The sequence below is a fragment of the Spermophilus citellus genome, assembly GCF_964194105.1.
Source record: "Spermophilus citellus genome assembly, chromosome: 8".
NCBI classification, from domain to species: domain Eukaryota; kingdom Metazoa; phylum Chordata; class Mammalia; order Rodentia; family Sciuridae; genus Spermophilus; species Spermophilus citellus.
In genome coordinates, this window is record NC_138189.1 from 19,699,685 (window position 1) to 19,726,981 (window position 27,297).

Consider the following 27,297-nt stretch of genomic DNA (forward strand, 5'->3'; position numbering starts at 1 on the left):
CTGATACTCATGTTCTGCACCAATAAAAGGTAGCTTAGCATGGTACCTGCTATGTCAAAAGCACTCAGCCTACTAACCATTATGTTTTACACTGCAAACAGAAAGACTTGGCTTCAAATCAAGGCTCCACAAATTATTTGTGGTGTGACACTTGGAAAGTTTTTTAGTATCTCTGTATCTCAGTTGCCTCTTCCATAAAATGGGAATAATATATTGAGCTTACAGGTTAGCATGAAGATTGAGTGATAAAGTTCATGTGTGAGCTCAGCCGCTCCCGGGTGCAGGGCCTGCTCTTACTAACCAGAAACATCATTTTTAGGGCCTTGTTCACTCTAAAGTCAGAAGCGCTGACAGCAGTTAAGAATGTCAGCCTTCCTATTGGTATTTGCAGTTTTGTTCAGCTCAAAGCCTTATTTTGTGGGGATGAAGATCTACATAGGGAATTTTGTGCTTAGAAAATGGAAGGAATAGAACTTGGGGAGAGTGGGGGGCTGGAGACATGGGAGAGCATTCACTCTGTGTGCTGGCCTCCATTCAGCACGTGGTGTGTGAACTAATTTATTTGTGCTGCAAAATCCACGGGAGCTGCAGAGCGTGGTGGCTCCCGTTTTACAGGTGAGAAGCTGAGGTGGAGAGGTGAGAAGTGAGGGGAACTGTCCAAGATTCCCCACTGTGAACAGCAGGCCCGGGGTGTGAACCCAGGAAAACCCGGCCCTGGAGCCACACATGCTGCCTGCCACCCCCAGGCAGGGGGCTGCTTCTCCTTAGCAACTAGTACCATGTCAGAGCCACGTGTCTGGGCCCTGGCGTGAAGAGATCATGTGTGAGAGCATCTGAAGACAGAGCGACCCTTAAAGGGGGCAGCGTGGGGTTGTCCTCTCACCCAATTAGCATTTGGTGGCCCAGAAAGGAGCTGTGACATGAAGAAGCAACAGTGGTAGGGGACGCAGCAGGGTATGTAGAGCCAAGGGATGCTGACAGAGATCAATGTCCCAGACTAGCCAGTTCTGGAATCTTCCACAATTTCCAGAAGGTTCTTTTGTGGCCATTTATAAAATCAATGTCTCCAGAATGAGCACGGAGGTTCACATCTTATATTGCAGGGTTGAAACCTGCTGCCAGGTCCCCAGAGGCCCAAAGTCTGGAAACTCTGCAATCCTCAGACCACCCTGGGCCACACGCCCGGAGCAGGCGCCAGGTTGTCCTGGAGATGCTGGTGCTCAGGGCTTTACGGCCTTGCCCTCTGCTCAGTCTGCAGGCTGCTATCACTGATTTCAGGAAAATCCAGACGGGGGAGGGTAAAGGAAGGGAGCAGAGAGAGAAGGGAAGAGAGGGAGGGAGAAAGGAGAGAGAGAGCAGGGAGAGAGAGAGAGGGAGGAGGAAGAGGGAAGACAGGAAGACAGAAGAGGCCAGGAAGATGAAAACCCTCCAGACGTGGAGCTGGAGAGGCTCTCAGCAGCCTCATGTTTTCCAGAAGCATCTGCCTTCTGCAGATTTGTGAAATATAATGGCTCTGCCTGCACTCCCGGGAGCACGGAGCAGCTGGCAAGAGGAACGGGCGGTTTCATAGCCTCCACTTAACCTGCCTGCCTCTGCTACCTCCCTTCAGAGCCCGTCGGAACTGCCACAAAGAACCTGCCTTTTGAAGAGCTGAAAATCAGCTGCATGTTGGACTCCCAATAGGGCCGTGTGTTTTCTTTGTTGAAATTTAACATTTTAGGACTTTTAAAGTAAAGATGGGGAAATATCAACTGTAACTGAAAAGAGACAGAGAAACAAGATTCCCCAAATGTGGGATGTCAAGAGACGCAGGGTTTAAAGCCACGTGCTCTGGGCACCCACCATCTGTGAGGAAGCCCTTGTCACATCTGAAGGCACTGGCATCAACAAGACACAGCTGTCACCAGCTATTCATCCCTGGATGAGCTCTGCCCTCACACCCCTTCCATCATTCCATCAAGGTAAACGCTGAGCGCCAACTGCACGTCCATCAGCGTGTGGCTCTAGGGTCACCAAGGAGAACAGACAAGGTCCCTACCTTGAGAGCTTATGGTCTGAGAGGGAGCCATCTCTGCAACCCTGGGCACAGGAGCCATGACAGACATGGGCTGGGCTCTGTGATGACATTGCAAAAGGAAGATCCAAGGAGGAAGAGGTGACAGGTGTGCCACTGAAAAGGGGGAGGTCCCCAGGGGAAACAGGGTGTGGAGAAAGCAGGACAGAGGAGGAGCCGCGCAAGGCCAGGGGGCAGGAGCACCACAGTGTGGCCAAGATTTGCTATTGCCAGAGCTGGGGCCAAGCCAGGGTGGTTAAGAGCTGAGGATATGGAAGAAGAGGGTGGAGGCATGTCGATGTGCTCTGTGACCAGCTAGCTGGACTTGGTTCTCCGGGGCCAGTGCTTCTGAACCCTGGCTACACGCTGCACCCACCTGAGGAGCTTTAAATACAAACATCATCCCTCAGGAGCCAAAGGAGATTTGTTTTGCATATAACCTAGGCACATCCCCCACATATTTTCAATCATCTCTCCGTTACTTTTCATACTTCAAACATTGAAAATGCTATGAAAATGGTCATTAGACTCGCTCATTTAGGGAATAATGACAAGGGGAAAAGTCTGCACATGGTCAGTACAGACACAGGCTTTTGGTTTTTTCTTTTCTTTTTTCTTTCCAAATATTTTCAGTCTGTGGTTGGTTGAAGCTGAGGGTCTGGAACCTATAGATATGGAGGGTTGGGGGGACACCAGCACTACTGGGCCCCGCCCCTGTCGCTGCATTGAGACCCTGGGGTGGAGCCTATGCACAGGTGTTCTTTGAACCCCTGCTGATTCTGACACTCAGCCAGGTAGAGAACATCCTCAGTCCCTTGTGAGAACAGTGGGAAGGGTCAAGATGACCGGAAGACCAGAGGGGAGGCGTGTTGGCTCCTGTGGTTGCCACACACTGGGTGATTTACCAACAAAAACTTATTTTCCCACAGCTCTAGAGCCTGGAAGCCCAAGATCAAGGTATTGGCAGGTCTGATTTCTTCCAAGGAGGCTCTCTGGGGTTTGCATATGGCTGTCTTTTCTCAGTGACCCAACACAGCTGTCCCTCTGCACTGTCTGTGTCCTAATATCGTCCTAAAAGGACACCATTCCTATGCAATTAGGGCTCATCCTAATGGCCTCATCTAAAAGCATCACCTCTTTAAATATCTTATCTTTAAGCATTTGCAGATGCTGGGGATTGGAACCTCAGCATACGGATTTTTGTGTGTGTGTGTGTGTGTGTGTGATTCTGGGGATAGAACCCAGGGCCTAGCAAATGCTAGACAAGTGCTCTACCACTGAGCTACATCCCCAGCCATCATATGAGTTTTGAGGGGACACAATTCAACACATAGGAGACGGTGGCTGTTGTAGCAGCTCAGTGGAGAGAGGATGAAGGACAAAATCAGGCTGTGGCAGTAGGGATGGAGACAGGGAGAAGAGAGAAACTCACATGTAGAGCTGTTGGGGGTTGTTGACGGACAGGATGATGGGGCATCAGAGACGATGCCCCAGTTTCAAGTATAGACCATGGTGCCACCAGAGGAGGTGCTGCAGAGGGTGGGAAGGAGGAGGAGGAAGCTTCCTTTATGATGCCTCTGACTGCAGACAGGGACATGTAAGAAAAGCCTCAGCTGGAGATGAAGGGTGGAGTGTCATCAGCACTCAGACAGTCAGTATAGAGAACCCCTTGTCCCCCCAACACCCAGAAAATGCAGAGGGAACAGGAAGCCACCATCAAGCCTGGAGGGAGAGCAACTTCTAAGGAGTGGGCAGAACAGGAGGAACTCATTCACGTCGTGAGCCACAAAAGCAAACAAACAGAAACACTAGCCATGTTCTTTCTGTTTAATCTGAAGCCGAGTCCCACTACATCATAAAGAAGTGACATGGAGCGAGAGCCCTAATAAAGAAGATGAAATGATGTGAACCACACATTACATAAAAGAGAAAATGAAACAAGAATCAAGGAGGGAGTTATTGACAGATCCTTGGTTTGTTAATTAGAGGTCTGGCTTTCTATAGCTCCTCATTTGCTACATTATGCTGGTGAATTAATAGATGTCTCAACAAAAGGACATTTAAATCAATGTATGACACCTGCTTAAATTCTCAAGAAGCCATTAATTACACATTCTTAAGAAAATGAGCTATGACACAACTCTTCTAAGTGTATAATTCCTATCTGAGATCCTTAATCATACGACTTTTCAGCTGCAAGATGGATCTTTTCTCTGGTTCTAACCAATTAAACATTTTCTTTCATAATCATAACATTTCATATGCCAAATCTTCAAAAGAAAAGGAGCTTGTTAGCAACATACCATTTCCCGTTGCTAATTTATGCTGAATTAGAATTTTTTAAAGTATAATATTAAAAAAAGTATAACATGAGACATATAGGGCACTATTAACACATCCTGGCTCTATGGAAAGACAAAGAAAATGTTTTTTTTTTTGGAGCCTGGTTTTGCAAAAATGTCTTTTTTCAGGGTGATTCTTTTAAGATACTTTATTAATAAGTTAATTCTTATTGAACGGAGGTCAAATTTTGCACATGGTTTATGTACACTGAAAGAATATTCAGTATAAATAATAAGGGGGTGTGAGTTTATTCAGCAGGAATCATTTTCTAAAGGAATTAAAATGTCTCCATAGACGGGCTTTGGTGGTTACAGCTTCACTCATGTTTAATGTTCACTGACAGCACATATCTTTGAGTTGTTTATTTCATAACCGTACAGTGGCCTCTATGGATTTCTTTTACGAAAACCATCCATTCCCAAATATCAAAGCATGCATTTTTTTGCACTTTGGGTTTCTGGTACAATCCAGCTGCGCAGCTGGGGACCCAGTGTTCTGATTCTCAATTACCCACTAGCCCAAGATTCGAAATCCTGACCCTCAGGCCTGCTCACCAAGCAGGGGAAAAGCAAGTTATGACACAGATCACAGCCAAATCCTGCCACACAGTTATGTACCATCCCTGCCTGCACAAGCCCAGGCACCCCGTTCTGTTTCATATTCCTGTGGCAGAGTAGAGTAATTGCAAGGACTGTCCAGGCAAAGTCGAAAATATTTACTATCTGGCCCTTTAGAGAAAAAAAAATATCACACTTCCCAACTTGAGCAGCTGATGTGCTGTGACCCTGAAGCCAACCTCCAGTCTGCTGTCCCATGATGCAGGCTGGTGTCATCAGGCCGGAGCTCTCCTTTTGTCCCTTACTACTTTGAGCCTGTTAGGTCTGGAGACGATCCCTCTGTCAGTCTAATCTAACATGTGGCTTTGTTTGGTTTTGGCAGATGTGAGCCACTGATTTCTTTGCTCAATGAGTCAGTAAGATTTGGAAGCCTGCAAAATGAGGGGCTGGAGTTGGTGCCCCTCATCTAGTCCTTAGTCCAGGACAAAGTCATCAAACGTCACCTGCTGTTGACGGTCACCCAGGAGCACGGGGCCAAGGAGGTTCACGTAATGGAGACAGACAATTTCTCAAATGTGTAGCACTGGGAGCCTGGCCGGGTGTGGCACTGACGTCTCTGTATCGTAGTTCCTGCTTGCTCACTGCATTATTGATAAGCACCCCGGGAGATTAGTGCCTCTCACAGTTGGATTCAGTCCTCCCTAACATCTCCAGACCTTGCCATTGCACAGTTTTGGAAGAAAGACAAAAGGCTTATGCTCTCAATGCACTTTTTTTGTTTGTTTTTCAAAATCCAAATCTGTCCGGGGCCAAATCTCCCCTGCACATACCAATCTACCCACTCATGGAAAGTTTTCTGTGTAGGGACGCGGGACTATACAACCTGAGAACAGAGTCAGAAAATGTAAACTAGAGAGGGCAAGAAAGCCTCTCTCTTCATTTGATCATGCTCACTCACCCCCTGAGACAAGAAAAAACCCTTTATAGATAGTTCAGAAACACTGGTAAACAGCTCCCTCACATTTCCACCCATTCCAGATACCTGGTCTCCTTGCAGTGTGTGCTGGTCATGGGGCGTCTTCGTGGCGATATTGCTGTAGTAGGCATACGACAGTTCCCAGTCCAGGGGGTAGCCGTCAATACCCTGGTAGTGCTTGTAGCCAAGATTCATTGCAGACAGTCTCTCACTGCCCTGGCCTCCAACCAAGCTATACAGCATGCCCTGTTAGGGAAATTGGCAAAGTGTTCACAAGATTGAGGACAGGCTTATAAAATCCTAACACTGAAAGGTCATCCAGCTCAATCCCTATATATGATCCTGCCACTTCAGAAATTGTGAACTTGCCTTTGAAAAAAGTCCACCTCTAGTAAATCAACTAACCCAGACCTCTTATGGCTTACAAATCCCCAGCTGTCATCCTTCCTAACATCTAGTATCTTAAAATGAGAAATGGGGACCTTCCTGAATTCCCTCAGGACTTTTTTTTGCCTCTCAGCCAACTGGTCTAAAGACCCCTGTGCTGCTTCAGCTGCATTCTCTGTGAACACGTGCTCTGAATGTGGGCACACACCCCAGCCCCCACTCTCAGAGTGTCTTTATAGGCTGGCTGGTCCAACAAGGTCATTTCCTATTTGAGGAGATAGAGACCTAGCAAGGTAGAGCACCCAGCCACTGAGTGGCAAAGAGAAAGCTAGAATTTTCTACACTCGTCCACCTTTGTGGGGACGGCTTCAGGGACTCAGGGAAACATCCTATTGATCAGGAGCATCTATAAACCAGAGGCATTGCAAACGAGTCACTGAAAAGGAACAAGGAGCCGTCTGGGTGTGTGTAAGAGGATGGGTTTCCCCAGATAAGGGACAATCACGTGTGCCAACATGAAGATTAAAGGTGACCAGGGAGCATTTAGCGCTCTTTCTTAATTTCTCTCTCTCTCTCTCTCTCTCTCTCTCTCTCTCTCTTTCTGTTTTTGAGATCTCTCTGTATTGCTGAGGCTGGCCTCAAACTCTATCCTCCCATTTCAGCCTCCTGAGTAGCTGGGACTATCGGCGTGCCCTGGACTCAGTCACATATTTTTGCGATGATGGATTTTATCTGTCAATTTGTCCAAGCAATGGGGTCCCGGTTTATAGGTTATTTCTGGGTGTGTCTGAGGGTGTTTCCAGAGATTAGCACTGCGGTGGACTGAGCACAGCAGATGGCCTCCCAGTGTGGGTGGTCCTCATCCAATCCCTGGAGATCCTAAATAAAACCAAAAGGCAGAGGAAGAGGAATTGTCTCTTTTTGCTTCCTGCCTGTCTGTGTGAGCTGGGACATTGGGCTTTTCCTGTCCTTGAACTGGAATTTACACCATCAGCATCCCTAGTCCGCTCTGGCCTTCAGGCTCAGGCTGGAAATATACCACCAGCCAATATGAGCCAATTCTTCATGATAAATCTCTTCCTATATATATAAAATCCCATTGGTTCTGTTTCTCTGGAGAACCCTGACTAATACACTTATGAAAATGTGACTTTAAATGTTAGGCAAGTTGCATAATCAATTTGGATTCAAAACCCCAAACAAAACTGTCTGGGATGGCATTTATTTTGATGGCAGAAAGCTGGATGTGACAATGCTTTGCTTAGAGACCCAAATGACTTCTCTTAGCAGAGAAGGAATATGGGATAATGGTCTCACCCTCAGAGTAGTCACACTCATGGGGAAGAGGACACTGTTTTTTGAAGGAATGGGATTCTGGAAAGCACGGATCAGTGTGCTCCCAGCGCTGTGTGCAGAATGACACAGAGGGCTCTTTTCCACTCTCTGAAAGCAGGGTATCCCATGTTTACGCAGCCCCAAGACCCTTCTCCTGGGCGTACAGGTCTTTAAAGGACTCCAAGGAAGTGCGACACGTCCGGTTCTGGCCAGGGTGCTGCTTTGCAGACACAACACAGGTGGCTGATGGTCCACGAGGTGCTCACCTGCAGCTGGTCCCGAGGCACACTTAATCCAGTTTCATAGAAGACTGCGAGGTAGTAGGATGCTTTATGGTATCCGCAGCAGCTGGAATCCATCAGAAAGGGGGCGACCGAGCTAATTTGGTGAAGACCATCAGAGCTGGAGAGTCTCTTTACAGCCTTCTCGAATATCCTCCTACCGATTTCTAACACAGACTCGCTCTGGCTCCTTGGCCCTGTAAATAACACAATTCACAGCACACGGGATTAATTACCATGGGATCAACAGGGCTTTAGAAAGAAGAGAGAAAAACCAATTAAATCACCTGAGTTATCGATATGGCGGGTTCCACAGTATCTTGAAATATACCACCTTCCAGGGAGGTAAATGAAACCCTTTAGGGATGCCCGGGCGTCGTTCTGTAAATAGCTTTTTCTTTGGCACTAAATGACAGCCTAGTCTCCAGGGGAAAGGATGGGCCTCACAGAGCTGAGCGAGGGCCTCAAGAGGGTAATTTACCCGGTGTAATTCACCACCCAATCAGGACCACTACAACTTCCACAGAGACGCTTTCCTTCTAAGACTCTCTGAAGAAGAATGTGTTTTATCCCAGAAATAGTTCTTAGGTATTGCTCTAAAAATCTGAGCCAATGAACCTGATTTTGACACCTCCTGCCTGCCTTTGGCCTCCGATTCCTCTTGTGGGTCTCTGAACACAAAACAACGGACAACTTTTATGGGGGACTTCTAGCCTGCCAGCAGAGAGGTGTGTCCTGTGTCCTGTGCAGATTGTCACTGGATCCCTACAACCTTAGGAGGTCTGTGCTATTATTAGCCTCCTGGGTTTTCTCTGGAACAAGGCTCCCAAGAACACTGAGGCCTAGAGAAGTGAATGTGACCATTTGTATCTGGGACTTGGGCATATAAAACACTAGTTGCTTGGTTAGTAACTTGTCTAAAGTTACCAAGGGATTGAGGTTGAGCCCATCCTTGAACCCAGCTTTGCAGGCCGCTAAGGCCTGAATTCTCAGTCAATCTGCTACATTCACCCCCTGACAGACAGGCAGCAACTTGTCACTGTGAATAGAGACATGTCACTCAACTGCCCCGAGCCATGATGCTTCATTTTATAGAATTCTCCCCGAAATCTACAAGCAGAACAGCATCTAAGCCCAAATGAGCAAGTCTGAAGGTCGTATAATGTAACTGTTAGAGTCTTCTAAAATCAATCCACATTAATCAGCCAACAAATATGTCCTTTCTAGGACAGGTAAGGCACTGTTCCAGATGCCATGTTACAAAGGTAACATAGGATTGCCCAGATGTTATGTACGTATAACTTAGGACTTAATTACATGTAAATAATGTCAACCTGAATGTGAAGCTAAATGTCAAGACTAAAATTTCACCTTCCTAAGAACTGTTACATTCGACATTCTTATTTTCTTCATCCTATCCAAAATAAAAGTGTTATTAAAAAGCAAGTTTCAGAAGGCAGCAAGAGACCCCCCTCTTCTCAGCCCTCCAACAGGGAACGGGCAGAGGTGCCCCATGGGAAGGCTTGGCATGGGGTTTATTTCTGGGCAACTCCCTTGCAGAGGTCAGAATCAGCAAGGTCCAGGGTGACACTGTGAAAGCTGATACATTGTTTACGAGCTGGTGCTGGTCCCCGTGGGCAGGGTGGGCCGGCTGTCCCTGAGAGGGGACAATGTACCTGCACTGGCAATACCTCGAGCTGTGGTGTCCCCCTCCACTGCTGTGCTTTGTCTCCCTTGATCCCAAGCACCCAGAACATAAAAGGCTGAAAAAAATTATGTTACTGAACAAACAGTCGCCCCATTTCCTACATCTTTTTTTAATAGCTGCTTTTTGCGAGAAAAATCAAACCATGCAGATTTGTATAAAATGAAAACAGAAGTACCCTCTTCCCCAGTCTTTCTTTAACAGTGAAGATAAAAGCTTGGTATGTATGCTTTGAGACATTTCCTTTTAGCATATACAATAATTCATACATACATTCATTTACATACATTCATATACATTTTCTTTCCCAAAATGGCATATTATGCTATTATGAATTCCAACTTTTTTTAAAAAACGAACTCTACATTATTATTATACAGTTGTCAGAAGCTCATTTTTTCTAATGTCTCAATAGAACAGTCATCCCGTGCTCACCACAGGTGACTGCTTCCAGGACTTCTGCAGGTACTAAAATTCTAGGGGGCCCAAGTCCCACATACAAAGTGGTCTGTGTCTGCCTTTAACCTACAATCTCTTCCTGTACGGTTTTAATCATTTTAGGATTACTTATAATACCTAATACAATGTAAATGCTATGTAAATAGTGGTTACTCTGTATTGTTTAAGGACTAATGACAAGGAAGAAATGTCCGTGTTTATTATTATTCTTTCCTGAGGCCTTTTTTCTACCCACTCAATGCTGGAGGATAGAACCCAGGGCCTTATGCATGCATGTTAGGCAAGTGCTTTACACCAAGCTACTTCCCCAGCCTTCTATTCTTAATTTTGTGGGTGCATGGATCAAGCTGCAGATGCCGAACCCATAGGCACAGAGGGGCAACTGTCTTGCATTTGGAGCTGTACCATTTCCCAAGCAGTTGTCTATTTTTAGACTCTTGGGCTGCTTCCAGTGGTCTTGCTCTGAGCAACAGCATGGCGGTGGACATCCTTGTTCGCCTGCATTCGCCTGTTGGGATATATCTGAATGATAACAGCCTTTCCCCTCAGGAGTCTGGGGATCTTGTTTTGGATTTTCTTTGTGTAGTTGAGGTAGGAATCCCACCCTCCTCGACCATTAGCTGCCTTCTCCTCTGGATTCAATATGCACCGTAGCATTCAGACAGGGTTGCAGCATAAATTCTACTGCTACTTATTCATATATTTACTTTTAAATATGTTCTCATTTCAGGTGCCCCTCTGTGCACAATCTCAGCAAAGCAGCATTAACATTTTGTTAACGATTCATTCCTGCCTCACCTGCTTTGCCAAATGCCTACCTAAGAAGATGGGTTTTGCCTGAGTACACACAGATCTGAGCTTTGTGGGCTCAGAGGAGGGAAGAGACTCTAAACAAATGAAGCTCCACATAAAACACTTGCCCTGCTGACCCCTGGCTTGGAACTCCAGAAATCATTAACAGGGCTGCCCAGGTATCTGGGATCCCTGGAAAATAAGGAACCAAATCAAATCCTTCACAGCGCTCAGTGAAAAACCTCAGCACAAAAAAACTTTGCAGACTGAAACATGGGCTGATTGTAAGGGCTCCATTATTTCTTTTGTACATTACAATTCTTAACTCCCCCCAAAATATTGCAATCACTTTTTGTCTGCATAAGAATCTAAACAACTTTCTGCACCAGTGACTATAATAGAAACTAATAATTCTAAGGTAAAATTGCTCATTTCACACATTTGTTAAAGTTTAAGTTCCAACTGTTGCCGAAAATCAAAGCTGTGATGTCTTTGGTGATATTGTGAAACTGGCGATTTTAAAGTCAGTTTAATGAAACTGTTAATTTCACCCATCTGGTTTAGCATATGCATTTTTTTTTTAGCGGATCTGCAACTAAAATATGCCTTGTTTATAGAGATTAATGGGGGTAACAAAGAAACAAACAAACCACATAGAAGGAGCCATTCCCCCATGCTCTGTCTCCCTGTACTAGAAGCGAAGGGACAAAAGTCACAGCCACCTTGAATTCACCTCTAGTATTTTCCAAGGGGCACGGCATCATTTATTTTGCCTTTTTTTTTTCTTTTTGACAATAATGGCATAAGGTCCCGATTTGTGTGCTCATCATTAGAAGAGGCAAGAAGCAAACTATGAGAAGGTGGCCACTTGCCGAAGGCCCCGGAGCTGGAGCCAGCATCTGATTGAGAATTCAGAAGGAGAAAGGCACCCTCGTTTCCTGTGAGAGGGACAGGGACATCAATAGGAAAGTCATTTTTAGTTTCAAGCTTCCGAAAGGCACACTGCATCCAAAGTAGAAGTTCGAAAGACAGAAAAAAAGGAAAAGGAGAGAATGTTACTAAGCCATTAGGAGTGTTCATCAAGTTTACTGATTGAAACACACAGCCCGTCCTGGTTTGCATTCTGATTCAGTGAGCCCCAGGGGCTCCCCAAGCTTTAGGAGCTGGTTTATCTCTCTCTCTCTCTGGTACCTTTCAGCACTGTGTAAACTTCTTGATCTCATACGCGTAATCTCCCTCTGTCCCTCTCTCCTTGTCCTCCTTTCTTCCTCCATCTCTCTCTCTCTCCTTTCAGGTTATTCTCTGGGTTGGAAAGTCAGAGCTCATTCTTTGTGTTCCCCCCACCCCCGTGTATTTTTTAAAAACTAAAAAAAAAAAAAAAATGTATGCTTTAAAAAAATAATAAAGATGCTGGTTCTTCAACAAACACAAGTGAAACTGCTCTTAAAAGAAAACAGTGTCCTGGTGTTATTCCACAACATCATTGCATTTTGAACACATCCATGCTTGCATTATAGGGTCTCCAAATAAACGCTGCGGTCCTTGGCAAAAAATGAAATGGAAAACAAAGTAGTGTTTTGCTAGTGAAGCCGGTAACTACTGGGCACCTCATGTGGGGACACCTCTTCCCTACATCAGCACTCCAAAGCCTGGGGCAGGAGGCAGCAGTGGCCCCCAAAGAACCAGGCAGATGGTGTCCTCCCTGGGAAAAGAGCCCAGCCTCAGGCCTGGCCTCCTCCCAGAGAACCATTTATTGGCAGATCTTGGACTTCCTGTAGCCACAGGCACCAGCTCCAAGGTACCCAGGAACGAGGGCAGATGTCCCCAGAGACATGCTGCCCATCTCCCCTGTCTTCCCCGGCATCCCTCCCTGCTTCATGTCATCTGCTTAGAGCCCTGGACCGCGCCTGCCTGCCTGCACCTGAGCCTGAGTCCTTCCCGCCTGCTCCCTGTGCCTAGGTCTCCAGCTCCCTCGCCATCGCCATTCCTGCAACCTCCCTCCAGCCTCGCTTTCCGGGATGTGAGCTGAAAGGGGTTTTGAATTCAAACAGTTCAGTTTGACAAGAAAAGTGTGACAGGAGAGTGAAAGAAGTAGCCAGCACAACTCTTAAATAATGACAAAGCATGCATACTAAACACGCCTGTACCAGCACTAGAAAAACCCAAAGGCTCATAGGGCGATTCCTAGGCCCTGGCAGGAGCCATTTTACTAGAGAATCAGAAGCTCCCCAGGAAACATCGCACAGGTTGACTGATCCAAACGCCCCTGGAAGTCCTGATCAGGGGTCTCTTGTTGGATGACACCCCAGAGCCTGGACAGATTGAACGTGAGGACAGAGCCGCACAGGAGAACTCCCCGTTCCAAGCTAAGATATCAGGATGCAAAGCACCGGCTCTGGAACCCCAGGGGCCCGAAGGTCTCAGGACCCATCTATATGCACTGCTGCTGGGAGCCCAAGGAGCACAGCCATCTTTAATTCAGAGGCTTGCCAACGCTGGGAGGTGAGGAGCACGTCCTGTTACACCTCAGAGTGGCAGCACCGTGGGAACAGCTGTGTTCTCTACCAGGTGGGTACATCAGCTGTCAACCTGTAACGTCTTCCCCTCTGCACCCCTGGCACTTGGCAGAGAGAGCTGCGTGGGGGCTGGCTCTGCTATTCACTGCAGCTGCCGTGGGGCCTACCTCGGTGCTGGGAGAACCCAAGACATGGCTCCCAGATGGAGTTTGTATGTACCACGGGCTCTTCTACCCTGGACACCTGTCTATCTCAGACACGGATTATAGACAACAGGAAAGCCAAAACCATGAGGGCCACATTTCTGGAATTCTTTTAAAAATGGGTGTGCAAAGATCCGAGAAAGAGTCTGTCTACTTTGGTTGACAATGGAAAGCTGGCAAACAGGGCCCGGCCAGAGCTGGGAAACAGAGCTCTGTTTGCAGACAGGACAGCAGCTCCCCAAAGGGAACAGGCTCAGGAAAGGTGGAAGAAATGGGGGAAATGCAGGAAGGAGAACAGCCCAGTGTGCTCTATCAGTCTGGACTGGAGCCATGCATAGTCGATGTAGACCTTGAACCTGTGTCTCCTGGAAGGCACATTCTTCATCCTTCAGTGACTCACTGGCCCAGCGAAGACCTTCTGGAGCACAGCACACACACTGAGGTTCCCTGTGCCTTGGGGAGTGCACTGCTGCTCCACAAAGGCTTACCGAGGTGAGGGTCTTCGAAAAACCCTAGAGAACCTACAAACGGTTCCAGATTTGAGGACCCTAAGTTCTAGTGTGGAATCAGACACATCGACTTTCATGTGGGGAGATGGTTACTTTAAAGGGATACATACGAAACATCAAGCGGGCCAAGGGCGGAGGAGCTGGGGGCCTGGGAGACAGAAAACATGATGGTGGGTACCCGAGTTGGGACAGGAAGGCAGCGTACCAGGTGAGCAAGCAGAGGCATGGGAGGGTGCGGTGGCTCTCTGAAGAGGATGTGGGCCCAGTGTGCTGTGCGGGGTCACAAGGAAGAAGGATGGATTCCACGAGCTGCTAATGTACGCCCAGCACCTTTGCAGGTGGAGAATTAAAAGGACAACCTGGACACCTCCACCTGCCGTGCTGCCCTCAACGGGTCTGCAGCTGAGTAGGTGGCAGCGACACGCAGACTCCAACAGTTCTAGTCGAGGCAGATTCTCCTCGGGCCCACAGGGGACTTTCCCTCCAGGAAGCTCTTTCATAGACACGAATCACCTCTAAAAGCCTTCCATTTCTAATTCCCATGAACCTACTATGAAACTGTTGCACAAAAATGGAAGACACATCACACCTATGAGGATGGAAGACAACAAGTGTTGGTGAGGATATGGAGAAACTGGAAGCCTGGAGAACTGCTGGTGGGAACAGAAAATGCTGGAATGGCTGCAGAACAGTCCGGAGGTTTCTCAACAGAATTGCCACACGATGCAGCCCCTCTGCTTCTAGATGCATCCCCCCAAAAACTGAGAGCAAAACGTCTCTGAAGAGAGACATTTGTACTCCCCTGTTCAGGGCAGCATTAGTCCCGATAGCCAAGAGGTAGATAAAACCCAAGGGTCCATCCTAGAAGAATAAGTGAACGAAACGTGCCGCATGCCCAGAATGGAACATCGCAGGGTGTGAAAGGGAAGGGAATTCTGATATGCGCTACCATGGGCGAGGACGTTGTGCTAAGTGAAACAAGCCAGCCACTGAAACATAAAAACGGTGCCACTTACGGGAGCTACGGAACGTTGTTGGACTTTTGGGAACAGAGAGCGGGATGGTGGTTTTCAGGGCATGGATAGAATTCCAGTTTTCAAAGAATCAAAGAATTAGAGACGCATGGCAAGGCAGTGTGGACACACTTAATGCTACTGCACTGGATTTAAAAAGGTAACTTAAGTGTATTTACCACCATTAAAACTTCAACATGCAACTACCGCTCTCAGGAGCAGAGGTGTAAATACCTGGCGATTCTCCCAGTTTGGGGGGATCCAGGTATTCTGGGGGCACCTGGGAGGCGCTGTCCCTGCTGCTCTCGCTGGCTTGGGGGTGGAGGCCATTCTCCATGCTTGTTAATGAAGCTGAAGCCGGGCCACTCCACCCCTGCGGTCCTTTGAAGTATGCTGTTGGCTTAGACAGAGAGCAGATGATCCAACTAAAATCACACAGTGTGGGGGGAAATCGCTTTCAAGTCTGCCACGTGCGTGTGTGTAGCAGCCTGGAACTGGAGTGTCGGCCATGTATACGGGGAGATGCTGCCAAGAAAGAGATGATTCCCTCCTAAGGAATCAGAAATAACAGACCATCATCATCTCCTACCATCCTATCTATTAAAAAATCCGGGAAAAATAATTTCACAAATTAATTCCCCTGGGGGAATCAAGGGAGCTGATGTTTTCTTTATATTTGGCCTAACTCACTCTAGCTCAAAGCATGGATTTTGTTGCGTCTTGGCTCACAGGGGGCACTCAGTCAATATTTCTTTAGTGAATGAATGAATGAAATATTGGGAGTGACTTAAGAGCCCACTTAGATGTTCATCTTTCTATTCAGCTCCTACGGCAAAAATTCCAGGCACTGCACACCGATGCTCCTGTCTGTTCTCAGAACTTGTCTCAGGTATGAAAATGCAACGTGAATGCATTAGTCTGTTTGGTGTTACTATAACCAAATACCTAAGGAAGGCTAACTTCATAAGGAAAGAGGTTTGGTTTAGTTCAGAGTTCTAGTGGTTCAAGGCATGGTACTGGCATCAGATGGGTTGGAATATGAGAGAGAGGGATAGCACATCACCAACAGGAAACCAGAGAATGGGTCAGGAGTTAGACTTACTCGTAACTTACTTTCTCAAGAGCTCAGGGGTCCCATGGCAATGACCTTAATACCTTCCAAGGTCAGTCCCTGCAATGACCTGAGGACCTCCGACTGGGCCCCACCTCTTAAAGCTTTCCTCACCTCCCACATGGCCATGCTAGAAACCAGGCTTCTGACACATGCACCTTAGAGGACAAACCACATTCCAACTATGGCAAAAGGATGTTCTAATAAAGTCTGTTAATCAGCAGGACAGGACAGGTCAGGACAGCAGTAGAGAACAGGACCTAAACTAGAGTGGTCTGAGGCAGGCCAGGGCCAGCCCGACACTATGCCCTTGGAAGGAAGGGTCTTTGAGAGACCAGGAGCAGACGGTCACGCCTATCTTACTATTATTCTTTTATAAAATGTATGTTAAAAATGTAAACCCATTTTTACCCTCAACTTGAAAAATCAAATTTTCTACCTATTTTTCAGTCTTGTTAGGAAGCTGGGTACAATGTATGACACCAATCTCTCCTGGGTGAGCTGGAAGATGCTCTTATAGCCCCAAGCAGTGTCACTGTGCTAGTGAGAGAGATGAATGGGAAGGAGCGTGGGCCTGGCCTCTGCAGGAGGCACCCCAGTCCTTCCAACGAGACCCAGAAAGGCAGGCACTGAGGGAAGAATGGGGCCTCCTCCACTCCCCTGTCCCCTGCTCCCAGGCCACCAGGGCAAGGCTGAGACAAGCCGGTGGCTGCACGGCCCAGGGAGGCGGAGGCCTTGGCAGGGGAGGGAGACACAGCAGGGCCAGGGGGTATGTACACTCCTTGATGCTGTTCTAATTTGGCCCCAGAAGCACCTGACTGACGGGTTTGGCACACACGGTGGATCCTACGGTGGCCACCCAGCATTGGGGCTCCAAAGCCAAACCCAGCCTGACTGGATGCAGCACCTACATCAGGAAGTCTAGTGGCTAGAGAGCTCCAGATTTGAGTTTTTACCCAGATTCCATATCCAGGCCTCCATGGAGAATAAAATAGCCCTAACCCCTCATAAACAAAACTTTGAGCTGTAAAAAAAAAATAATGTGAAAACATTTTTATCAAGAGTATTTTCTTAAAAAAGAATGTATTGTGAAAATGATTCACTCCCATTCCCAACAAGCAACACTATATTTAAAAATGATCGGAAATCTCATAAAAACAATTTGGAGGTGGATGTGGTCATAGCTCATTTAGCTTCAATTAGTCAACGGTCAACAAGCACCTCGACTCCCGCGGGTCTGTCTTGAGGAAAGAGCAGGGGCAGCCCTACCACAGTCCAGGCCACCAGGAAAACCTGGAATCACCTCTGCCCAGCAACCACAGCAACAACACTGACACTGCGGCTCTCAGCCAGAGGTGCTTTGGCCTCCTTGGGGGCATCTGGATTTGGCAATGTCTGGAGACACTTTTGGAGATGAGAGGATGATGGGGGAAACCCTGTGGAAACCAGAAACACAGCTGCATGTCCTACAATGCACACGAGAGGCCCCCAAACAAAGAATCCTCTGGTGCAAAATGTCTAGTCGGTAGCACTGAGTTTGAGAAGCGCCACTTCTGAGGGGCCTCCAGTGTGCTGGGACTGTCCCCAGCATTTTATTCAGATATCAACTCACTGAACCCAACATCAGGAGACAAAGGCTACTACCACCCATTTTGCAGATGATGACACTGCAAATTAAGAAATTAAGTCCCTTGCCAAGAGCACATGATTAGTGAGTATTGGAACCATGGCTGGAGGCCACGCTGTCACAGGATGTAACACAGTCTCTCAGTTCCTTGTCCTCCCTGCCCACATCCCTGCAGCCACAGATCCTTCGGGGCCACTCTCTTCAGGTCCTTTAGCTCTGTCTCTGTCACTCTGTCCCACCCAAGCCTGCGTCCTCTCTTCCTGGACCACGGCCATCCTCTCCCCACTTCTGGCCCACACTCCTCTAGCTCACCTCTCTCTCCCCCACTGCCACCAGAGTGACCTCAAAAAGCCCCATCTGATACATCTGCCCACTGCTTGAACGCCTCTGGTCACCTACAAGGAAGAGCCAAAACCCTTCAGGCTGGTGTCCCTCTCCAGGGCTCCTTGGGCCTCCCCAGCCCTTCCTGCTGCATTTAACTTGCTGTGCTGCCCTCCCCTCTCTGCTGTCTTTGGTCTCCAACACCCACTCCGGAAGACACCTATGACCTTTCAAGAATCAGTCCCAAGGTCGCCTTCTCTAGGAAGCCTTCCTGGCATACCTGGGCCCTCCTGGGTAGAAATGACCACTCCCTTCTTTGTGCCTTTATTAACATGTGTTACATTTTCCCTTTGCTTTCAAGTCTGTCCCTGGAGGGCGGGGACCTTGTGTCATTTCACTTATCTCTGAAGGTGGCCAAGTAACCAGGGAGTCGCTCAGTAAGTCTTGAAAGAATGAAAGATAAAAGTCACTATCTGCAAAGAAAAACTATGCCACTGGACACGGTCATTCTTAGGAGGCTGGTTTCTAGATCACCTTCATGCAGGAACTTCACCTTGGTGACCCCTTATCACCAGGACAGTTACCCTTCACCCTTGGTCTCCCCTTCCCCTGGCTGAGCCTCTCAAGCTTCATCTCCTCTTCTTAACAGCCACAATTTTAAGTTCCCTTGTGACTCTACAGTGTGTGTTTAATTAACTGAGCAAATCAAAATAGCTATGGGCCTAAAGAGAACCTTTGCAGCATTTAGAAAGGATCTGCAAATTCCTGAGATGATGTTTAAAGTGGAGTTCAAATCAGGAGTCCCAAATCTAAATGCCTAAGGGCCCAGGCAGGTCAGACCCCTGCGTGTAGGAGGCACGAGGGGAGAAATAGAGAAAAGGGGCCCAGGATGGTCAGACCAGGCCCTGGCCATGCCCCACCTCCAGGATCATGGCCTATAGGAGTGAAGGGTGAGGATTACCAGATCTTTGAATGTTTCCATAAAAAGCTAGAAATGTGCATTTTTTTCCTACAAGTTTTTAGATACTGATAATCAAAAAAAAATTTTTTTAATCCTCAAAAAGGTACTTTGCAAACCAACTCCATGTGGGAGCCGGCTCCAGCCACGCAGGCTGTGCATTTGTGGCCTTGGCTTTAAAGAATTGCTCAGGCAATTCCTAAATTTAAGTTTTTGTGTGTGGAGTTGGAAATATGCACAGATATATTGAGAGTGGTGGACATACAAGGGCAGAATTTAAATTTGAAATTAAACTAGAACACTAGGGTTAAAAATAACATTGAGGCATAAATCACCAAAGAGGTTGAGAGAAACAGAAAAACAGGGAGCCTCTCTAGCCAGCAGCCCAAGCTCAGGCAAAAGCTCCATTACCGGCCAACAAATTCATCTCCAGCAAGGCCTGGAACAAGCTGGGGTGCTTGTCTTTCAGCTCCTTCTCCCAGGGGAAGGCTCTGCACGTCGAGGGCCTCCCGTACCTGCGCCTGAGGTCCAGGTAGGAGTTGCGGAGGTCACCTGCAACAGAAGCACAAGAGACCACACCCCTCAGAGAGGCCAAGCCTTCGCCCCTCTAAGACCCGGGAGCCAGGAATAAGAGGTCAGACCTAACATTCCCGGATGTTGGCTGGGTCCTTTAGGGATTTGAAATTGGACAGGCTTCCTTTGCTTAGGGTCAATATTCAGAGCTGAGTCCAAGGGAAACGTGCCAGAGCCGCTGATGGCTGTTGAATAATTCTACGGAATGAGCAGCTGGCCTCTGGCTTTGCCTCCGGAGGCCAATATCTAGGCCATTTTTGTTGGCGTATGAGTTGGAGAGCAAAGCCCAAGGACCCCCCCCCCCCCCGCCCCAAGGCACGACAGTCTGGCTCTCCGACTCACAGTATCTCTCCTGATATCACGGAAGTTGCCCAGATCAGTTTCTCTCCTGTTTGCCACATTACCGTGCCCCTGGATCTCGCCTCTCTGCTGACCCCGTCACATTTTCTAGACAGCTGAGCGGTGAGCCCAGCTGTGGGCCCAGAAGAGCCTCTTCCTGAACGGAGCTGCAGTTCTACCCTTGCACACTTACCTGTGGGTGTCCCTAAGCCTGTGTAAACTCAAGGGGACTAGGGGACTGGGCTGTGATGGACACATGTGACCCTCCACCCCCAGGGCCTGGAATGGGATATTCTGCTCTAGGGATGGTGAGACACGTAGGCAGGACTGAAATACTCAATTCCTGTTTGCTGATGGCAGAGACCCACAGGAATTTCTCTTCCAGAAGGAACATATGTGACTAACTCTAGTGCCACCCTATCGAACAGGAAGATCTACAGCCCAGAGAAACGTGTCAGTGCCAATCCAAGCTGGAACACTAGAGACAGGACTGGACCACGTTTGATCAGCATCCCGGATGAGTGGAGGGGGTCTGGGCACATATGACCACGCACGAAAGCTGTCTATTTCAACTTCATTCCTTCTGTCGAAAATTTCCCATATTACCCGGAATTAGTTGTAAGGATTTAAAAAAAAAAAAAAACAATAATAAAACAGAGCCCCAAACAACAAAGTCAATGTTCAAACATATGAAAGCTATTATTCAGATATTAATAGCCTAAGACAAAAGTGCACTGATGAGAAAACATTTCTAATGGTTAATTTATTTTCCAATTCGTTCTTATTTTTTACAGCCTGGCATCATGGATAGGGATAATGCCACACAAGGCTCAAAACACTCTCATTTGTATTCTTAAATAAGATGAGGTGTGGAGGCAGCTGTGAGCCATGTTTTGGTCTTTCTGGAATCCGGGTCGAATACAGACTCTCACTCTCCTCCCTATATGGAGGCTCAAATGTGCACTTGTCCCCACTGGTATTGGAGCCAAGTCATGTGTGCTGTATTTTAGCCCCGTCCGGGAGAAGCTCCCTGTGTTAATTCAAATGCACAAAGCTTCAGGCAGCCCTCCTGATCCTCAGTACTCACATGCCTCTTCTCTGTCACCCCCGGACTGTGCGGCAGATGTATACACAGATACGATTTCTTGAACCTCGGCACACCGTTCATAATATAACTTGATTTGTTCAGCAAGTTGCTTCTCAAGGAGGGGATTAAAGATCTATGAGAAGGCAAGAAAACCAAATGAACAGCCATTGTCGTCAAATACTCATTGACCGAGGTCCTCGAGGGTGTGTTCAGGCTCACTTCATCTCCCATTGACACCCCCAGCCGGCTTGCTTGTGCAGTATCCTCCACTCTGGATTTGTAAACCAAGGTTCTTAGTATTAGTTCAAGGCCATGCCAGTTCTGGCTTCTTTGGGACTCATGTTTCCCTCTGCAGAGCTTTTTAAATGTAGGGTTTCCTAGAGACCAGGCTCCGCCCCCTTCCCCCAACCCCTAGAACATCCCATTTCTCCCCACCTGCAATTCTCACCAAGGGCTGCGGGTTCTACCCATGCCGTGCCAGCTGCCTGGGACCCCCTCTCTCATCTCCTGCATGGATCCAAGAGCTGGATGCAAGTCTGTGTCATGGGGACAGGCTTCCCTGGCAGCCCTCCCCACCACGGTCACTGGTGGGCAGAGGCACAGCCCCTGCCTCAGGGCGCCCAGAGCTGTGCTCACAATGAATGAAACCAGTCTTGAATTCTTTTAGGACTTACCAATCGAAGCTCCAGAAAGGGAGCTTGTCAGGATCGGGCGACTTATCTGAACTCAGTGTGTTTCAAAACGTAGTTTTGGACCCAGTCGAGGGTCATAAATCGATGTTAGTGCTTTGTAACCAGTCGTTGGATAGTGTTTTGTTTTTATAAAGTAAAATACAAAATATCAGAGTACATTGAACAGAGCAAGGGTAAGAACCCTTAGTAAAATTTTTGTCTCAGTTTTGTGTGTGAATATATATACGCTCTTATGTATGTAGTATTAATGATACTAAATCAACTACCTTCAAAAACAATTGAAAGCTGCTCTCTGAATCCACCTTGCTTGCCGTAGTACTCAGCCCAGAGCCTGTTACATCACAGGTAGGCAGTATTTATTGTACAGTGAATAAACAAATTTCCCTTCTTCATTTTCATAGAGATCTTTCAATAACAGCTCTGTGATATACCCATGGGCGGTACGGCTTTCCATTTTCCTAATTAGGATTTTGTCTAGTGAGTCCTGCTTTCTCCAGAACAAACTCTCTGCAGGCAAGGGACAGAGAGAATGTTCCTCTTTCAGGTATCACATGGGGCTCCTGATCTCTTCCACACTCCCAAGAAGCTGTTATGAGGGCTCTGCATAGGAAGCCCTTGACCCTCAGCCCAGCTGGGGGTCTCCTTTGTGGTGGGTTTGGATGTGAGAGCCTGGTGCAGGAGACTTCACTGGGAACGCAAAGCCCTCTTCCCTCTGTACAACAGAGCCAACAGCCCCTGGACCCCCCGCAAGCCCACGCCTGTGCTTCTGCAGAGAGCAACTCGTGGTACCAGGATTTTAATTTGCTGGAGCCTCTCGTGTTCTGATACTTTAAATAATAGCGTGTAAGAGAAGCTTTACCAAATAACTAAGAATCTCTCCTTTCATTAGCTTAATCACTGGATAGGCAACAGCCTGATAAAAATCTACTCTATAATTAAGCTAGTAGTTATTAAAACAGAGGAAGTAAATGGTTTCCATTTTATGAGTGCTAAATGAACCAAACATTAACAGAAATCTATTATCGTATTGGCTGGGGGGGGGGACCTGATATTAATTATGCTTGATGTCCAGCTGGGGTAAATCTTTTGTTTACACTGGGTCCTGTGTTCCTGAAGGCACACCTACTACCCAAGCCCACTGCAATAATCTAGGTGCGGAGCTCACCTGTGCTGGCTGCAGACTGTGGAGGCGATAGTACTTCAGGGGTCCAAAGAATCCTTCCATGCCAGCCAGGTACCTGCTCCCTCCAATAATGAAGTACCCAGCTGTGTCATTGTAATGGAAATCCTCTCGGAAGCTGGAGAAGAACAGAAAGGACTGAGAGAGCCCTGGACAGGAACCAGGTTATTTAAAGAGACTTTCTTGACCCTCCTTAACTTAACCCAAATTGCCACAAGCCTGTCACTTCGGGTTTCAGCAGACAAGACCACCTGGGGTCTGGAAGGCTTGGGCTACATCCCAATTCTGCTACTTACCAGGTATGTGACTGGTCCAGTCACCTAACCTCTCTAAGACTGTTTTCTTTTATAAAATGATAGTGCCTGATCTATTGGATTGTCAGATTAGGTAAAGATGTCAAGTGTCTACCAGAGTTGCCCCACCTGCAGTACAGTACATGACTGTTGGTATTGGCGATACGGTTTGCAATCGATGGAATTATTTGAAATTGTTGCTCTTAATTGGAAATATTTTGCTCTGCAAGGAGGGGGGAACTTGTGGAATAAATAGAAGCTGGTTGTGTGGGAAAGGTAAAGTGCAGACATTGATGAGCATAGAAGCAAAATTGGGTGAGGAGGAGGAGGCTACGGCAAGGTCAAAGGCTTGGCCAAGGACAAGAATTCAGCCCAGGTGATGTGTCACAGGTCCACCTTGCCCTGAAAGGTCTGAAGCATCAGAGACACAATGAAGGAAGACATGGGTGGCCTGTATAAAGTGTGACGAATTCCTCGCAGTATTGCTTATATTGCTCATACTGGGAAACCCCGGGTGTCCATCACTGGCCCATCCAACATTTACAATGCAGCTTACAAAAGGTACGAAAGGACCCGAGAGATCGCCAAAATACATTGAGGGGGGGAAAAAAGTGCAGAACACTGTATGGTATGTACCTACAAAAGAGAGTAGATTTTTTTTTTTATTTGCATGAAATATGTACTTGTAGACAAGAAACCATTAAAAGTCTATGAGGAGAGGGGGTGGGGTGTATGGGAGCAAGACATTTAACCGTATTTTCATATAAATGTTAGGGGTTTTTTTGTTTGTTTGTTTTAATGTCCTTAACCATGTGCATTTATTACCTATTTGAAAATTAAAGCAGGAATGATAGGCTGAGGTGTGACCGGAGCATATGTGAACCGTGGGGGTGGGGTGAGCGTCAAGAGAGGACAGGGCCAAGGAGCACAGAGGGCAGGTGGGGGCACCAGGGAGACAGCAGAATGCCAGGCAGACTGCCAGGAGCCAGGGAGCAGAGGACTGGGCCACAGCACCAGCTACCCACAGAGGGATCAAGAAGCCGGCCACCCAGGGTCATTCCAGGACAGGAGATGGACTGCCTGCCTCTCAGCAAAGAAGCAACTTTTTTTTTTATTTTTTATTTTTTTTTTTAGCAGGTGCATCTGGCTGGAGAGGAAGCAGGTTGGGGTGAAGCAACCGGCGAGCTCCCCAGACATCCACCGACAACAGCAGGAGCGAGCTCTCGGAAATTAATTAGCTCTATGCAAACACAACCCAAATGGGAAAGAAGGGCTTTATCTCCCGGTATTTGTCCTTTTGGAATCTTGGCCTTGAAGGACTGTGAGGAGATGAAGGTCTCTTCCCCCCTTTTCAGGAGAGAACACGAAGTTATCAACTCTGAGACTGGGAATTGACCCTGTTTTCCAAGACCTTGGTAAGACTTGAATATTTCAACAGTTCCCATGAGACTAAACCCGGCACTCGACAGCTGGAAGCAATGTTTCTTGAAGTTTTCTAAGTGACCTCTACTTCACCAACTCACAAGCCTACCTGAGGTCCCCACTCCTGTCAAACTTACCAACTAATGCCCACGACAGGCTGGATGCTCCCTTACTAGACGCCATTCTCTGGAGCCTTCAGGTTTTAAAAATGGGAACAGTAGTAATACCTACCTATGTGGTTCTTGTGAGGGATAAATGAACTACAGGTTGCATGTCCCTTATCCAAAATGCCTGGGAATGAAAATGTTTCAGATTTTGGAGTTTTTTGGATTTGGGAATAATTAATAGACTTTACCAGTTAATACCCTTCACCTGAAAATCTCAAATCCAAAATGTTCTCACAGAGGAAATTTTTTGAGCATCTAAAATGTTCAAAAATCTGGTGTGATGCTTAAAAATTTTCAGATTTGAGGTCATTTTGGGTTTCTGACGTTCAGATTAGGAGGAATTTGCTCAACCTTGAATACAGGAACAAAGCATTTAGAACAGTGAACATAGCAGACGCCACACTACCAGCTACAGTTATTACAGTTGACCTTGTCCTCTGCTGGACTTCTGCTCCTTTTGAGCTGCGTTCTGAGTATGAAATGTGGACTCTCAAGCTAGTCAATGGTGACTGTATGGTCCTAATCATTCACTATTGACTTCAATCTGGTATCCAATAAAACAGGAGCAAAGAAGAAAGGGTGGTTCCTTTTATTAAAACTAAATTGAATATTTTGGTAGAGTCTGTAGATAGGGGTTACACAAATTTTGGGGAAAGAAGCAGAAGAATTGAGAGGGGCTTGGGTCTCATTATTTCACAAATATCTTTGTTTTCTTTTCATTTGGAAGAAATAGATATTAGGCGTTGTCTATGCCAAAAAGACATCCAATTTGCAGGTCAAAGGAAAGGCCCTATTTAGAAAAATAAGCAAAAGAACACACACTTATTCAGTACTCCCCCCGGTATCTATGGAGGACACATTCAACGATTCCTAGTAAATGACTGAAACCTCGGATAGTACTGAAATGTATATATGCTGTGTTGCCGAGAGCCATTGCCAAGTAGGAATGACACATCGAAATTTCCTTGCCAGCGTACCCCATGTTGCTTAGAGGAAGGACTCGTGGAAATGGACTTGCCTTGGACATTTGCTGTGACATTGCATGTATGTTTGAGAAAGGTGACCTTGCTCAAGGACCAGGGTGGATCCGGTTTAGGGAGGATCCTACTGGATTAGGACGGATCCAGGTTTAGGGTGTATCCTGCCGGGAATAGGGAGTATCCTGCTGCCTCAGGCACGCCTGATCCTTGAGTTCCCGTTGAGTTCTGTGGGATTGAGAAAGTATTTGGGATTCAAAGCCTGGTGGAGTACGTGAATTTTGTGGCAGAACTTGGATTTCCCCAGAACGTGTTTGTAGAGGGCCGGTGTGAGTTCGGGAATAAAGAATTGCTATTTGAATCTACAAAGCTGTGAGTGGCTCGTGATTTTGTGCCCAGCCAGACTGCGACACTGTGTTATTGCCCGCACATATATACCTAGGATGAAGTTCCATTTATAAATTAGACACTATAAAAGATTAATAATAAATGATAAAATGAGCACAGCAACATATACTTTTGTAATAGAAGTCATGCGAATGTGGTCTCTCCCTCTCAAAATACCTTACTACTATATTTACGGTACCTACCCTTCTTGTGATGATGTAAAATGATATTTAAAGGAAGCACTTTATGCCTTCTCTTTGGCATTTCTGAATTGCGAATATCACTACTGTTGTGCTCTGGGGCCGTTATTAAGTAAAATAGGTGTTACTTGAACACAAGCACTTCAATACCTTGACAGTTTATCTGAAAACCAAATACTAGGTGACTAACAGGTGGGTAGCATATACAACATGGAAACATGGACAAAGGGGTAATTTGTGTCCTAGGAGGGACAAAGCAGGAATTTATCATGCAACTCAGAATGGCATGCAACTTATAACTTATAAAATGTTTATTTCTGCATTTTCCACTTAATATTTTAACTGACTTCAGTTGATTATAGGTAAATGAAACATAGAAAGCAAAATCTTGGATAAGGGAGGCTACCACATTTTTTTTTCAGACTAACATGTTTATGGTAACAATCCTTTTATGGATCTTTGCTTTAACTGAGTTTTTCAACTAATAAAGAATTACTTGGTCACTGTGGCACTGGACTGTAATTCTTAAATTGTCATTATTATCAACCATCAGGAGATCTGTCTGGCTTGGTCTCCATCTACATCCCTATATTGATGTTTCCACATCTTTCTCCTCTGAAATTCTCAGTGTCTGCACAAAGATTGCAAGAGATTTCTTGTACTGTGCATTGTTTGATGGTCATCAATTTCACTGACATAATAGCTGAGCTAGACTGTTCCAAAGCCCAAACCAGTCTCTTTCGAAAACCTCAGACATGCTGGCAAACTATCTTTACTCTTATCTGGACACTGAGTGCCCTGGTTTATTACTGCAGAGGACCAGTGGCCCGAAAG

General features: G+C 46.8%; 1 protein-coding gene across 3 annotated transcripts in view; it reads right to left on the minus strand.

The window, feature by feature from the left end:
- Nucleotides 1-27,297, minus strand: part of SEL1L3 (SEL1L family member 3) — a 145,769-nt gene that overhangs the window by 85,106 nt on the left and 33,366 nt on the right. For all 3 annotated transcript variants that reach the window (XM_081303559.1, XM_081303558.1, XM_081303560.1), the window contains exons 7-11: nucleotides 23,003-23,135; nucleotides 21,146-21,278; nucleotides 19,558-19,698; nucleotides 7,918-8,129; nucleotides 5,996-6,175 (exon numbers count right to left, since the gene is read on the minus strand). In XM_081303559.1, coding sequence (XP_081159685.1) covers nucleotides 5,996-6,175; nucleotides 7,918-8,129; nucleotides 19,558-19,698; nucleotides 21,146-21,278; nucleotides 23,003-23,135 — 799 coding nt within the window. The remainder of the gene's footprint in view (nucleotides 1-5,995; nucleotides 6,176-7,917; nucleotides 8,130-19,557; nucleotides 19,699-21,145; nucleotides 21,279-23,002; nucleotides 23,136-27,297) is intronic.